Source organism: Gadus morhua, chromosome 6 (genome assembly GCF_902167405.1).
Source record: "Gadus morhua chromosome 6, gadMor3.0, whole genome shotgun sequence".
Taxonomy (NCBI): Eukaryota; Metazoa; Chordata; class Actinopteri; order Gadiformes; family Gadidae; genus Gadus; species Gadus morhua.
The window spans coordinates 14,960,152-14,973,273 of record NC_044053.1 but is presented as its reverse complement, the minus strand read 5'-3'; the positions used below and the strand labels follow the sequence as shown (position 1 = coordinate 14,973,273).

Below are 13,122 nucleotides of genomic sequence, written 5' to 3'. Positions count from 1 at the left end.
TAGGGTAAAAGAGCTTAGCCACATTATAACCTGTAACATTGTTGAAAAAGCAAAGCCTATCAAGAGAAGGTAATATGATGATGACTAATGTAAAAACCCGTTTGAATTTAATGTCTGTGAATAAATCATTATGGGTGCCATACAAAAAGGTACTTGCTCAATGTCAATGTGAAAGAACATGAAAACTACAAAGAAATCTGAATAGAGCACTATAGAGCCTTTGGGAAAAAAACAATAAAGTCAAGCCTAGATCTAAAAGATCTAAAAATCCAGATCTAAAAGAGCTGTGACAAAGAGCCCTTTTGTTAATGCAGATATAAAACAAGTTCATAAAAACCAACACACCCTTTATATTCACCGCAGTACAGATCTGATGAAGTCAACTTTTAGGTGGCATTTCAAGGACTTCAGTCTTTGTGTTCTCTCCTTATGAAAGTCTTCATCTCAAACTCTAGATCAACTTGTTTTGTACCCAAGGGAGCTTCGGAATCGCATAGTAGATATATCCTCCAAATGGGCTGACACAAGCCTTCAGATATCTTTTAATATCTCCCTGGTTATCAGGTCAAAATGACCCATCTTCTGACCCTCCGCTGAGAACGCCCAAAGACTTAATCTGGTCCCCAGACCCAAGCCGAGGACTTGATCGCCCCGGCAACAGTCCCCGGCCTGAAATCCCCGCTAGCACCCGCCTTCCCGCCCCATTGCCCTTTGACCCCCTAAATGACCCTTCAGACTCCAATTTCTCACTTGTGATGTCACTGAGGCTCGACCTTTGTGACCGGTCACCATTGGCCCTGCTGTGAAGAGACCCATCACTATGGAAAGAGCTGTAGTTGAGGCTATATCTATGGGAACCGTTACTAGGATGGGAGTGGCTGTTACTTTGGTGAGAGTTCCCATTGCTGTGGTGATTTGCCGAACGGGACGCTTTGTTGTCGCGGGAACTGCGGCTGTAGGATTTGCGGCTCAGGACACTGCCCTCGGACCCAGAGTCCTGTTGAGTGTCAGGTTTGGAGAACTGATCCGGCTCTTCTCCTCTGCCCTCCAGATCAACACTGGGGTCTATGGCAGGACCACTGGCCTGGCTGAGGCGACTGCCGGACAGAAACTCCCTTGGAGCGGATGGGGGCCCTGGAGGGAAGGCTGGAGCTTGTTCTCCTGAGGGGATGGTCAGGGGATAAGCTTCCTGTAGACAAGACAAAGGTAAATATTTCTATCTCTTTGTTTTATGATGCAATTTTTGATTGGCATGCCGAAAAGACTCTTCATTGCAACATAAGGGAGATAAGGTGAGCAAAAACATTGACAATGACTTGACTCTTACTGAAGTTGGCTCAGTACATGACGGGAGTTATCTCATCCTACGTTGAGATAAAAAACACCAGGCAACAGCATTCACTTACCAAAGGTACAGCAACATCAATCTTTGCCCCAAGACTGACAGCACGTTTTAGGCCACCTTTGGACACAGACAGATCCTCTTCCAGAGGCTGGCCCATTGTGGAGGAGAGCTGAGGCCTGCTCAGCAAGCCAAAGTCAGATTGGTCGATCCCAGCCACGGAAGCCAATTGGCCGAGACTAGAGCACAATTCAAAGAGAAATCAGGTTAATAGCGGCCTGCATAATATTTTTAAAAAGATTTGAAATCCAAATCACGTATCAGAAGTGGCAAGTCTTTATTTTCAACACTTAAAAAATGAATAAATAAATAAATAAATAATCCCATGTAGCCCTAATCCTCTTCCGTCAGCTGGACCCCCTCGAACACGGCAAAACCTAATTTACATCTGAATTCTTCGGTCAGCGTGTGTTTCCCGTCCTGCATGTCGCAAATGGACTCTCGCTGAACTTTGTTCCGCAAAGGTCACCGGTGGAAGTTCCTTACAGCTAGCTTGTAAGGAACCTCCCTTCTCTAGCATGTCATAGTAAGACATGCTAGAGGCTCCGTGAGGTGAATAATCTATCAGTCTATCTATCACTGTGAACAATCCTCGAATAATCCATGAATAGTGGGGAATAGCCCCCTTGACCTTCTGTATTGCGCAATAATCGGGAGATGGGGAACCCACGAATATTGACGGGTATTTCGCACACTGGGTAAAAGAAAGCTTAGAAATAAACACTAGGCAAAGGTGTTGTTACTGGAGCTACTAGGCTACCATCAAAATGTGGGATTACTAATCGGAAATCTGTTTACAACGTCGGGGGAAAGATTTAATTAGGGATTATATGGGGGGATTTCACAGGTGGGACTGGTAAATGAGACCATAGCTAGCATTATGCCTTCTATTTCTAGATCTTCTGACTAAGTTTACCGGTACTTATCTGAACGTCATAATTGCTGTCATATGCAGTAATTCTAGTGCTAGGCTGAGGCTACCTTCCACCACGTCTCCCCAACGTGACGTCATCGCCGAGAGCATTAGAAAACACCCGTTACTACCAAAAACAACAACATTTTTACACTATTTTGGAGACATTTTAACATATATAAAAAATATAATATAATAAATACATATTTTGAGTGCTTTTTGTACCCATTAATCAACAACATTAATCAGACTGTACCAATCACATACTTTGGGTCCATTCTAATTTATGGTAAGAGGCTAGTCTTTAAATCTTTGCAGTGATTGAATGTCAATGATAAAACGGATTGTTTTGCATAAGATGAGTGTGTGCGACTGTGCGTGTGTCCTTTCCGGCTTCGGCATACTGCATGGTTATACTGCTTGTGGTTAGTTGTGGTCTTAGTGAAGCAGCCTAGCCTTGGAGTTGGATGGACGGTGTGCTTTGTGTATGTGTTCAAAGTACATCTGCCTGGTCGTATTTGCGGTAGATTGATGGTTAAATAATGTCACACCACGATCGGTTATACTTGCAGGCTCTCATTTGCAAGTGCACTGATTGCGGTACTTAGAACGACATAATCGTTGTCACTAGATATAAAAAAACGTTGATTTTCACTCGGTGCTATTCACTGACAGTAAAAATAAATAAAAGTGTTGTTATTGTACGCACTGCTTTTCATTGACTAGCTCTGGCACTCGTTGCTGCGTTGATAAATTATAGCAACTCTCCACTCATTCTCCTCTGACCATGCATTTAATTGGCTTTGACCGCCATCAGTTCTCTGCAATTCCTCATTCGCCCTCTCACGTCTGAGAGGTTCGAAATTATACGGCTGTGGGCCATCATACATGTTATTTGTGGTTCTTGCCACCTCTTAGACACCCTAGTTCTAGTACTAGGCTGAGGCTACCTTCCACCACGTCTCCCCAACGTGACGTCATTGCCGAATGGCGTTAGAAAACACCTGTTACTGCCAAAAACTGGACTTTAACACTATTTTGGAGACATTTTATTAATGATACACATATTTTGAGTACGTTATGTACCCATTAATCAAAACTTCCGGTTAACCTCCACGTAGGCCTTTAATGGCTTACTAAAGTCACTCAGTAAGAAGTCATTCAGTAAGCCATACTGAAGTCATTCAGTAAGCAAAACAGAACACAATACATTACTAAATTTCAGTAAACTGCAAAGCTCTCAATGAGCCGGTGCCTGTTTCACAGAAAGAAACCAGTTGGTTTCACTTTCATTCTGAGCTCTCCTGGGCGGCAGCCGGGAACAAACAGAACACACAGGTCTTTATTTGTGATTCCTGTTCCTTAGTTTCCAGTAATTTTCGAAGGAGGGTACTTTACTTGCGGCCATTTGGACGGTCAGCTAGGGGAGCGGAACCAAGGGGATTAGTATCCAACATGTTGGTGGACGCTCTTTTACAATGCTCTCTGAGAACACAAGAACTTGAATTGAATCATCCTCCAACCTTGAATATACAAAACAACCAATCCCTTTGACTTGTACAATCAGTTGTTCTTCTCCCTATCTATGTACAATAGAGGAGGGTTAATCTTTCGGGGCGTGAATGCCCCAAAGGATAATATTACAGCCTGTTTTCACAGATTAAGGCTGCAGCATAATAAAAATCCTATTTAGGGGCTGTGAGCAAACGTCCCTAGACTGTAAACGAGGCACATGTGCAATGTCTCGACCTTATTTCATTATTTAGTTTGAGAAGTGAAAGTAAAAAGGGTAATTTTGGGCTTTTCAAGTCCATGACTCGAAAACCAAAAGCAAAAGGCACGGCAACATCCGTATTTTCAGACTACGACTATCGCAATGAAAATAAACTTTGTTCCCGGACCATTGACCACCGTATACAAAAACAAATGGCTTTTTTTTACCAACGACTACCACCAAGAACCAGAGCCATACAGCACGGTTTGTGAGTTTCTGACACGACTTACCCAGCATCCTTCAGGAGATCCAGGAAGGCGTGGAACTTGGTGAAGGAGCTCTCGATGCTCTGGAGCACGGCTTCATCCTCCAGGGCCCTGGAAGCAGCCAGGGCGGCGGGTCCAGACCTAGCCCCCTCGGCCAGCGCCTCAGACAGGGAGTGATTGAGGCTGCGCAGGCGGGAGGCCTCCAGCTCGTGCTGAACGCCACAGAAGAGGGGTGAAATGTTTGTTTTGAACCCAGCTGCACATGGACAAACACACCTACACACACACACACACATACACCGACACACTTGCATCTGGAAGGAGAGCGGCTACTGAATGTTCTTTCCTTCTTGGCGAGGCAGAAACATCAAATAAATGTGATGGCATCAGTTATAGTTTGTCACCAGATGTTTCAAAGTTAAATATATAGCCACCGTCACTTCCAGTTTCAGGAATGTTCATTTTGATCAACATCAAACCTTTGTATTTATTTGGTGATTTAGTAAGGCCAACCATAGCACTCCTTGACTGTATTGATGGATGGGCATAATTAATACCTCTCTGAGCTGGGATTCAGCTCTTAGTCTGGCTCTGCGTTCCTCTGCCAAGCTCCTACGACACTGTTCTAGCTCCATCTGCAGGACACACACACACACATTAAAATAATTGACAGGGAAATGTGTTTTCCACATTCTTCTCGTCCTACGCACTCAGAAATCTTCCTCACATATGGTCATGTGATCACAGAAGCATCCAGATCACAAAATCGTACAGAATGTTCTAGATCTGCGTTCTCTAAAACTGTGTCTGCATAAGCGAGGGTACTGCGGGTGAAACCTGGGATTGTATTCTTGGAATAGACACATTTGCATTAATCTAACATATTATATTGATTATTGAAAATAAATATATTATAAATATTATTCTGTAAATCTAGTATGCATATTACTTCAAAAAATAGTGTTGCTTTGTGCGTTCCATGATATGTTTCCATTATATGGTTTTCCATTGATGTTTTGTGCATATTTGTGTTTGCTAAATCAGTACAGTGGGATTCCAATGCAGTAATATTGTTTATCAAGGAGGCGCTGGCCCTCTGCTCTCTGCTTGTGTATTCATTTATGTATTTGTTTGCATTTCAAGTTGTCCTCGAAAGGCCTTGATGTCACTTCAGTGGAATACGTAATGTCAAAGGTAGGGAACAACTGTTAAGGAGAATAGACGTCAGCTGGGGGTGGGCGGTACATCGGCCGATGTGATATTGTGTCCTTTTGATTATGCAATTCATTCATCCCAGTGATAAATCAATCAAATCAAAAAATATACTGTATATATATTAAAAAAATATATAGTGTTCCGCTGACAACTTGTCGACCTTGAAGGCATAACAAGTGCATTGCATACATATACGAATGATGAAACAAAACAGTAGACTAAATTAAAACTGCTCGCATTCCCGGTATTAACAGCCTGGACGCACTGCCGGCCCCAGTGACCCCCATTTCTAGCGATTCGCAGGGGCATGTCACTCAGGTATGATAAGATAAGGGTCCCCAAGCAAGTTAGAGTCACTCCGACTCATGTTTAACATTAGGTGCCGTTTATGGGTGAATTTGGGATTACTGCCCATATAGCATTTCTCGCAATTGACATCTGATTTGATTTTTGAAGCTATTGACACAAAACTTTGCACACTTCCTCTTTCTTCCAAGTTTTCACACCTGTAAAGGTTGTGTGTGATCAGGGGCTACGCTACGGACATGACCTTATAACAGGTCACTTCCATAGCTAATTTTATATATTTATATATTTTTTAATATATATATATATGCTAGAAACAGTAGGTTTAGCCATTATTTGTGTTCAACTCACTCCCTCTCGAATGAATTGGGCAGTTGGCGATTAAATTACATTCATTATGTAATTGATTTTTTGTAAACACAGAATTGAAACTTGCTGTGTTTTTGTTAATTTATGAGCACTATTTGAATAAACTACCTAGCCAGGGTAGGATTTATGCGTTTACTTTTGTTTGACAAAAGACAAAGATATACAGCTATGGGAACTACCAGGCACTTGTTTGGACAAAATGGATGTCAATTGCTCACCAATCTCCCAATTTGCGTACACACCGTAAGAGGGAAAGAGATAACAAAAAGTCATTGGTGATATTCATCTCTCAACAAATAACCTGGGGTCTTAGCAAACCAAAAAAAAAACTATTTTTTACTCAAAACATTACTGCCACCTTGTGGTCGGTATTACTAACTTCGCAATGACTATCAATGAACTAAAGAAACAAGAAGTTCTAGTTGATTTAATAATTACTTTACCTTAATAATAAAAACATTCAACTACATAAACCTCATTAAATTCCATTGACCTATTAACTTTAATTTTTTTGCTGTACTTTTGCTAGCTTGAGTGTTAACAGGATGATGTTCCTGGAAAATAGGTTAAATGGCGAGTTCTCTCAAGTTGTTTTTAGTGTTACACTGCTTAATTGAGTTTTGTTGTATACTTATGAGGTTTCAAGATATTTTATTTGTATTTTTTATAAATGCTGACAATTTGATAGGGATCCTTACCATCGACTTATTATACTATCAACATATTCAATGTATTTACACAGACGGACAGGACAGGCTACTTCTCCCCAAAACTAATACAGCCCCCAGCTTCAGTTACATTTATGTTAAGTAACTCATAACCAACCAACTAACTTACTAGCTTCTACTTATATATTATAAGTAGTTCTGCTGTCTTTCCTGCGGGGACTGGAGTTTCCTCGAGATTGAGAAAAAACAGAAGGTATTTTGGGCTACAAAGTCTCTGAAGTGTTGAAAGTCTATTATCAGAAGCTTTGTTGGCATGGCCAGAGAGAGGCAGATCGTTTCTGATCCAGATGTAAAGAAAATCGGGCAGATGTAAATCTGTCCTCATTCGCCCTCTCACGTCTGACAGGTTCGAAATTATACGGCTGTGGGCCATCATACATGTTATTTGTGGTTCTTGCCACCTCTTAGACACCCTAGTTCTAGTACTAGGCTGAGGCTACCTTCCACCACGTCTCCCCAACGTGACGTCATTGCCGAATGGCGTTAGAAAACACCTGTTACTGCCAAAAACTGGACTTTAACACTATTTTGGAGACATTTTATTAATGATACACATATTTTGAGTACGTTATGTACCCATTAATCAAAACTTCCGGTTAACCTCCACGTAGGCCTTTAATGGCTTACTAAAGTCACTCAGTAAGAAGTCATTCAGTAAGCCATACTGAAGTCATTCAGTAAGCAAAACAGAACACAATACATTACTAAATTTCAGTAAACTGCAAAGCTCTCAATGAGCCGGTGCCTGTTTCACAGAAAGAAACCAGTTGGTTTCACTTTCATTCTGAGCTCTCCTGGGCGGCACCCGGGAACCAACAGAACACACAGGTCTTTATTTGTGGTTCCTGTTCCTTGGTTTCCAGTCATTTTCGAGTCTACAGTCTAGGGACGTTTGCTCACAGCCCCTAAATAGGTAAATCTGGGGAACAGACAGCTCTAAGATTGAGGTTTTTCAACAACATGAATTTTTGGTGTTAATTTTTTAAGCATATATAGTTCATTAATAATTCTAATTATAAATATTCTTCTGCCATACATGCTTTATTTTTTACCCTGAATCTACCCTCAAACCAAACTTGTCCCTAAATCCAAAACCTAACCCTAACCAAAAAGTATATACATATATATAATTTTAAGCCAGGATGGATCCAGTTTGATCACTCACCATGCCTAAACACTGACCTATTAGTAACTGCACTTACCAGATGAACATTCTCGGAATTATTTCCAAACAATTCAAATGATCTTTTTTGTGGGCATTCATAACAAAGTTATTTCCTGACTCACCTGTACACGCTGGTACTGTTGCTTGGTAACCCTGTCGTGAAGGTCAACAGGAGAAGGACTCTTCTTCAATTTAACCACCACTACTTCTTCTTCTTCTTCTTCTTCCTCTTCCTCTGAAGAATCTATGGTCACTTTCAAAGTGGCTGCACCCTAGAGAAGACCAAAAACCTCACAGTAAGGGACGGCACTGCAGTTATAATATATTAACCCATTTACCAGTCCCAAAGAAAGGGTGCAATAAGTGGATAAAACCTGAAAGCCGTGCTCCGCAAGAGCAATACCAGTGGACAGGCACCTGGAGCAAAAACAGAGATTCAAAAGACATGGATTCAAAAGACAGGGATTCAAAACGACATGTTATTATACATCTAGCCACTCTGATCTGCTTGAACACATTGAATCAACAATAAAGTAACAAGACAATATTATTGTATTTATTTTTATTTACGTATTTATCAAGTCCCTTCAAGTGTGTCAGCAGATAATTGGCTATGCCGGCTCACCGCTGGCGCTCAGCCCTAGCTGCGGTCCTCCACGGAACACAGGAGGGGCGGGAGCGGTGCAGCTGTTGCTGGGATACGACCGGACTCCACCTTCCTGCGGAGGCTCCTCCACGAGTGGCTGCACCAGAAGAGAACCCACATCCATCGATCAACAGGAAAGTACAAAGCACAAGGTACAGAGAAGCTGTGTTCAAAGGCTCCCATGAAATATATGGAGTCGGAGCTCATGGGATTTTGTTTGCCTGCAGGAGGCACGAGTGGGCCAACTTAGACAACCTCTCGCCAAATGGCCATTAGAATGGACGATTTGCTTTTCTATGTTTTGTACATAAGGATGTGGTCTCTCTGAGGTTTTTGACACACTTCTCAAGAAAAATAGAGCACATGATACAAACATTCAGAATTTAAATGATTTATTAACCATAATTATCTTAATGGAAATTAGTAACCCTTTTTTAAAATGTATATTTTCTTGGACATAAAAGGTAAAGATTACCTATTCTAAATGTAGCTTTTCTTTTTGCTGCATTTGCCGGTCCTCTGCGCTTAGCACCTGGGGCCTTCTGTGACTCTTTGGGAACAGGGGGCTTTATCCAGTAATACTATAACACCAAACAAGAAACACATGGCAAAGAATGTGCGTGAATGAGTCAACCAGAAAAACATACACACTATAGCCGATGGTTACTATGATTGTGAGTATAATTGCTGTTTTTCAAGTGCTATTCCACTAAATTGCACCAACCTCTGAAGCCTGGCCATCACTGTTCTTCAAGACCTTTTCTATCGTTGCTTTTATGAGGACCTTATCTAAAGGAGGTAGGTATTTAGTAAGTAAATAAATGCACAAGAAAGACAAGAAATTAATCAAGGGTACAACGTTTTTGTCCTCACCAATAAGGGGGTTACTCCGAATGTCCAACACATTAAGAGTGGAGTTGGTTTTCAAAGCTTCCAGTAGACATTGAGCCCCCTGGTCAGACAACCCACACTTCTGGAGGTCAACGGCTGTTTGACGAAAAAAAAAAGCAGTGGTTTCAAAAAGGAGACATGTATCTGATTTACATTTCGAAAGTCACATCAAATCAGTTACAAAATCTGCATATTATCACCTTAAAAATGTAGCAAGACTTAGAGGGCTCATGTCCAACGAAGACTTACAAAAACTTGTACAATGCTTTATCACTAGTAAGCTTGATTACTGCAATGGTCTCCTTACAGGTCTCACAAAACAAACTCTAAGGAAGCTTCAGCTTGTTCAGAATGCTGCTGCTAGAGTTTTAACAAAGACCAAAAAATTTGAACATATTACACCAATTCTTAAATCGTTACATTGGCTTCCTGTAGGTCAGAGAATTGATTTCAAAATCATGTTGCTAACCTATAAATCCCTACATGGTTTAGGCCCAAAATATTTAACTGATATGCTTCCACTACATAAGCCATCTAGAACACTAAGATCTTCTGAGACCAATCTGTTAATTATCCCCAGAGTAAACACGAAACATGGGAAAGCAGGATTTAGTTACTATGCAACAAATAGCTGGAATAAACTCCCTGAGGATTTAAGACTTGGCCCAACTCTGAGCACCTTCAAAACAAGATTGAAGACTTTTATGTTTGCTTTAGCTTTCTGCTAAATCTTAAATGCTTTCCCTTTATTTTCTATTTTTACCAGAAAAATACATGACATTTGCTGAGTAATGAAGTTGTGTTTGAATTTGTTTGTTGTATGTTGTTTGCCTTTGGTTCTGGGCTAGAGTCCTAGAATAATCACTGAATATTTGTTTGTTGTTTGTTGTTTGCCTTTGGTTCTGGGCTAGAGTCCTAGAATATTGTAATAGATTGTCCTTAAGGTCGGGTTGTGGTCCCGACTTGGGTTCCAGAGAGTCTGTTGATCTGATCTTAAATAACTTTCAATTTAATTTTCTCACTTTCTTAAATACATTGCACTTTCAATTTTACTTACTAAAAAGCCTTTTTAACTTTCTATTTTACTCATCTCTTTGCATATGTTTTCTTTTACTTATCTATTATTTTATTTTATTGAATAACAATGTTTATATGTGAAGCACTTTGAGTCTGCCTTGTGTATGAAAAGTGCTATATAAATAAAGTTGCCTTGCCTTGCCTTGCCTTGCCTATTACTCTCAGACGAACTGAGAGAGTGAAACAAAGACACATTACTCGCCAAAAAAAATGCAAGATTCCTCACCTTTGACCCAAAGGTCTTCCCCTAGTTCATGTGCGAGGGCCGCGGCCCCCCGGTCTCCTATCAGAGAGTTACAGTTGAGTGTGATTCGCCGGAGTCCCCCCATCCCTCCAAACTCTGGCCGCCGGTACCTAAGGGACTCTGCCCAGGCTGTGCTGTGCCTCCACAACCCCTGGTGCTGCAACACACAGCAAACAGCAGCAGTGGACGAGAGGTGCGATGATCAGGAATAATGATAGGAAATGCACAATAGGCCTAGCCTGTGTATTCAGGTTCTTTGCCCACTTTTAAATAGGCATCTAAATAATTTGTACAAAATATAAAATATCACACCTTGATGATGTTGGCCATGTGCTCTGCCCCTCTCCACGTGAGATTACAACCGGTAAAATCCACTGCCTTGATGCATGTGGTGTACTTCACACTTTGGCAAATTACTTAAAAAAATAAAAATAAAACATTTAGCGGAACACTCTTATCGTGTGTCCATAAAACTATATCTCAACATCAATATGCATACCTTCCAAGCCCTCATCTGATATCGGGCAGTTGGCAAGGGAAAGTTGTTCCAATGAAACGCTTTTTGACAAACCCTGGAATGAATGCATTGGATTTAGATTAATATATTGTTAAATCGTAAAAAAATGGGTTGACATAAACGCATAAACTTTTCATCATCTTAGGAAACGCTTACCTACCTTTGTCAAGCTATTAAGGTCCCTTTCCCTTAGTGGAAGGCCATTAATGTGAAGACTCTTAAGGTTGGGAGAGGCTGTAACACATTCTTGCAGGGCTTTACACAACTTAAACGTCATGTCTTTCGAGCGAATGGGTGGAATCTTCTTTCTGTTGCTAGATTTGTAGTATCGCCTATCTAAATTGGAGGGGAGTTGCATATAAATTTCATTAAAAATTAATTTAATTGTCATTGTGTTCAAGGAATGACGCCAGATCCTTTGTATTCAACCCTACCTGTGTCTCCAGCACCCAGACCCACTTGGTATGTGCTGCTGATTGCAATGTGGTAGAGGTGCTTGTTGATGGATATGGACGAGAGTATGGGAGCCCAGTCCGTCAGCCTAACTCTGTCTCCATTGAAATCCAACTTTCCTTTGAGCAGGTTCGTCATGACCGCAGGAAGAGGCAGAGTGTCCTGCCGTGCACAGGCATAACTGTAGTAGGAAGCAAAGTCCTGGGCCCCCCGCCGACGAATATGCGCACCGTCTTGGACCATCTTAGCCGGCTCTTGTGTTTTTGCAAGAGCCGGTGAACAAAAATACCCATGTTAATATAAATTAGTTGTCAGACGATAACTAGTAGCAATGTATAGTAACGTTACTTTATTTCTGTTTTGCATTTCCGAATGCAAAACAGAAACGAAATACTATATACCATAAATAGCATTGAGAATGGATACAAGGAGTTACTACTAGCTTTATTATAAATATATATTCTACGTTGAAATCAAATTATTGCCTGTTCGATATAATATACTATATGTATATAATCTAATATGTTCTGCACCTAGCCTGAACGCCTTCAAGAACCGTCTCGACAAGCTCTGGATAAACCGACTCTATCTGTGCAGGGATAATTAGCCAAGAAAGATTAATACCAAAATCTATACCCAAGCAATAGTACCAATAGTTAAGTTGGGCTAAAAAGGGAGACATTCCCTACAAGAGCCTGATCAGCTTCCATTGAGTTCCAGTGAGTATATAAAGAAGTACATAACTACTACTTTATCTGATGATCGGCCATCATGTTACGCAATAAACTCATCTTTGGTGATGGCGGATATTTCCTCAGAATATGAATACAAAAAAAGTTAGTCATTATTGGCTTTGGCAGTTGACATTTAGCATTAGCGTGCAACCAATGGCAACCATTGAGAAGGTGTCTATCTATGCTTTCTCTAACAGTGTAGTATGGTTCTTTAAAAACATCGTTACCTTCAATTGGACCCTAATAACTAGGTTACATCACAAACGAATAGACGAGTGTGCTATTTTAGCACATTATCTTCTCTTGTTTTCTCTAAAACGTCCCCAACAGACCTTTGTTGTTGTGTTGATAGCATCTGCTCAAAAGTGGCGCTGTGGGTGCAAATCAGCTCCGCCCACTTCCCTTCTTTGGGTTGTGAAACTAAAGCATTGGACTTGTGCTGCCACCTAACATGCGGGAGTACTATTTCATATATGGGTCGG

The 13,122-nt window shown here is 41.0% G+C and overlaps 1 protein-coding gene across 1 annotated transcript; it reads right to left on the bottom strand.

Annotated features, from left to right (window-relative positions):
* Window positions 1-85: 85 nt before the first annotated feature.
* cep78 (centrosomal protein 78) lies at window positions 86-13,030 on the bottom strand. Its single transcript, XM_030359144.1, has 16 exons — window positions 12,868-13,030; window positions 11,888-12,160; window positions 11,614-11,789; window positions 11,436-11,508; window positions 11,249-11,352; window positions 10,919-11,093; window positions 9,598-9,711; window positions 9,449-9,513; window positions 9,200-9,305; window positions 8,704-8,821; window positions 8,453-8,495; window positions 8,201-8,350; window positions 4,853-4,930; window positions 4,320-4,507; window positions 1,407-1,581; window positions 86-1,189 (listed from the first exon to the last, which is right to left on the bottom strand). Exons 2-16 carry the CDS (start codon window positions 12,147-12,149, stop codon window positions 566-568), a joined length of 2,451 nt encoding a protein of 816 aa, XP_030215004.1. The 5' UTR covers window positions 12,150-12,160; window positions 12,868-13,030; the 3' UTR covers window positions 86-565.
* Between the last annotated feature and the right edge of the window lie 92 nt (window positions 13,031-13,122).

Excerpts from the sequence above, each read along its gene's own strand:
- cep78 (XM_030359144.1), bottom strand. The coding sequence starts at position 12,149 with ATGGTCCAAGACGGTGCGCATATTCGTCGGCGGGGGGCCCAGGACTTT. Across the intron at positions 9,712-10,918 it reads GGAAGACCTTTGGGTCAAAG|CCGTTGACCTCCAGAAGTGT; the intron begins GTGAGGAATCTT and ends TTCGTCAAACAG. Across the intron at positions 1,190-1,406 it reads TTGATGTTGCTGTACCTTTG|GAAGCTTATCCCCTGACCAT; the intron begins GTAAGTGAATGC and ends TCTTGTCTACAG.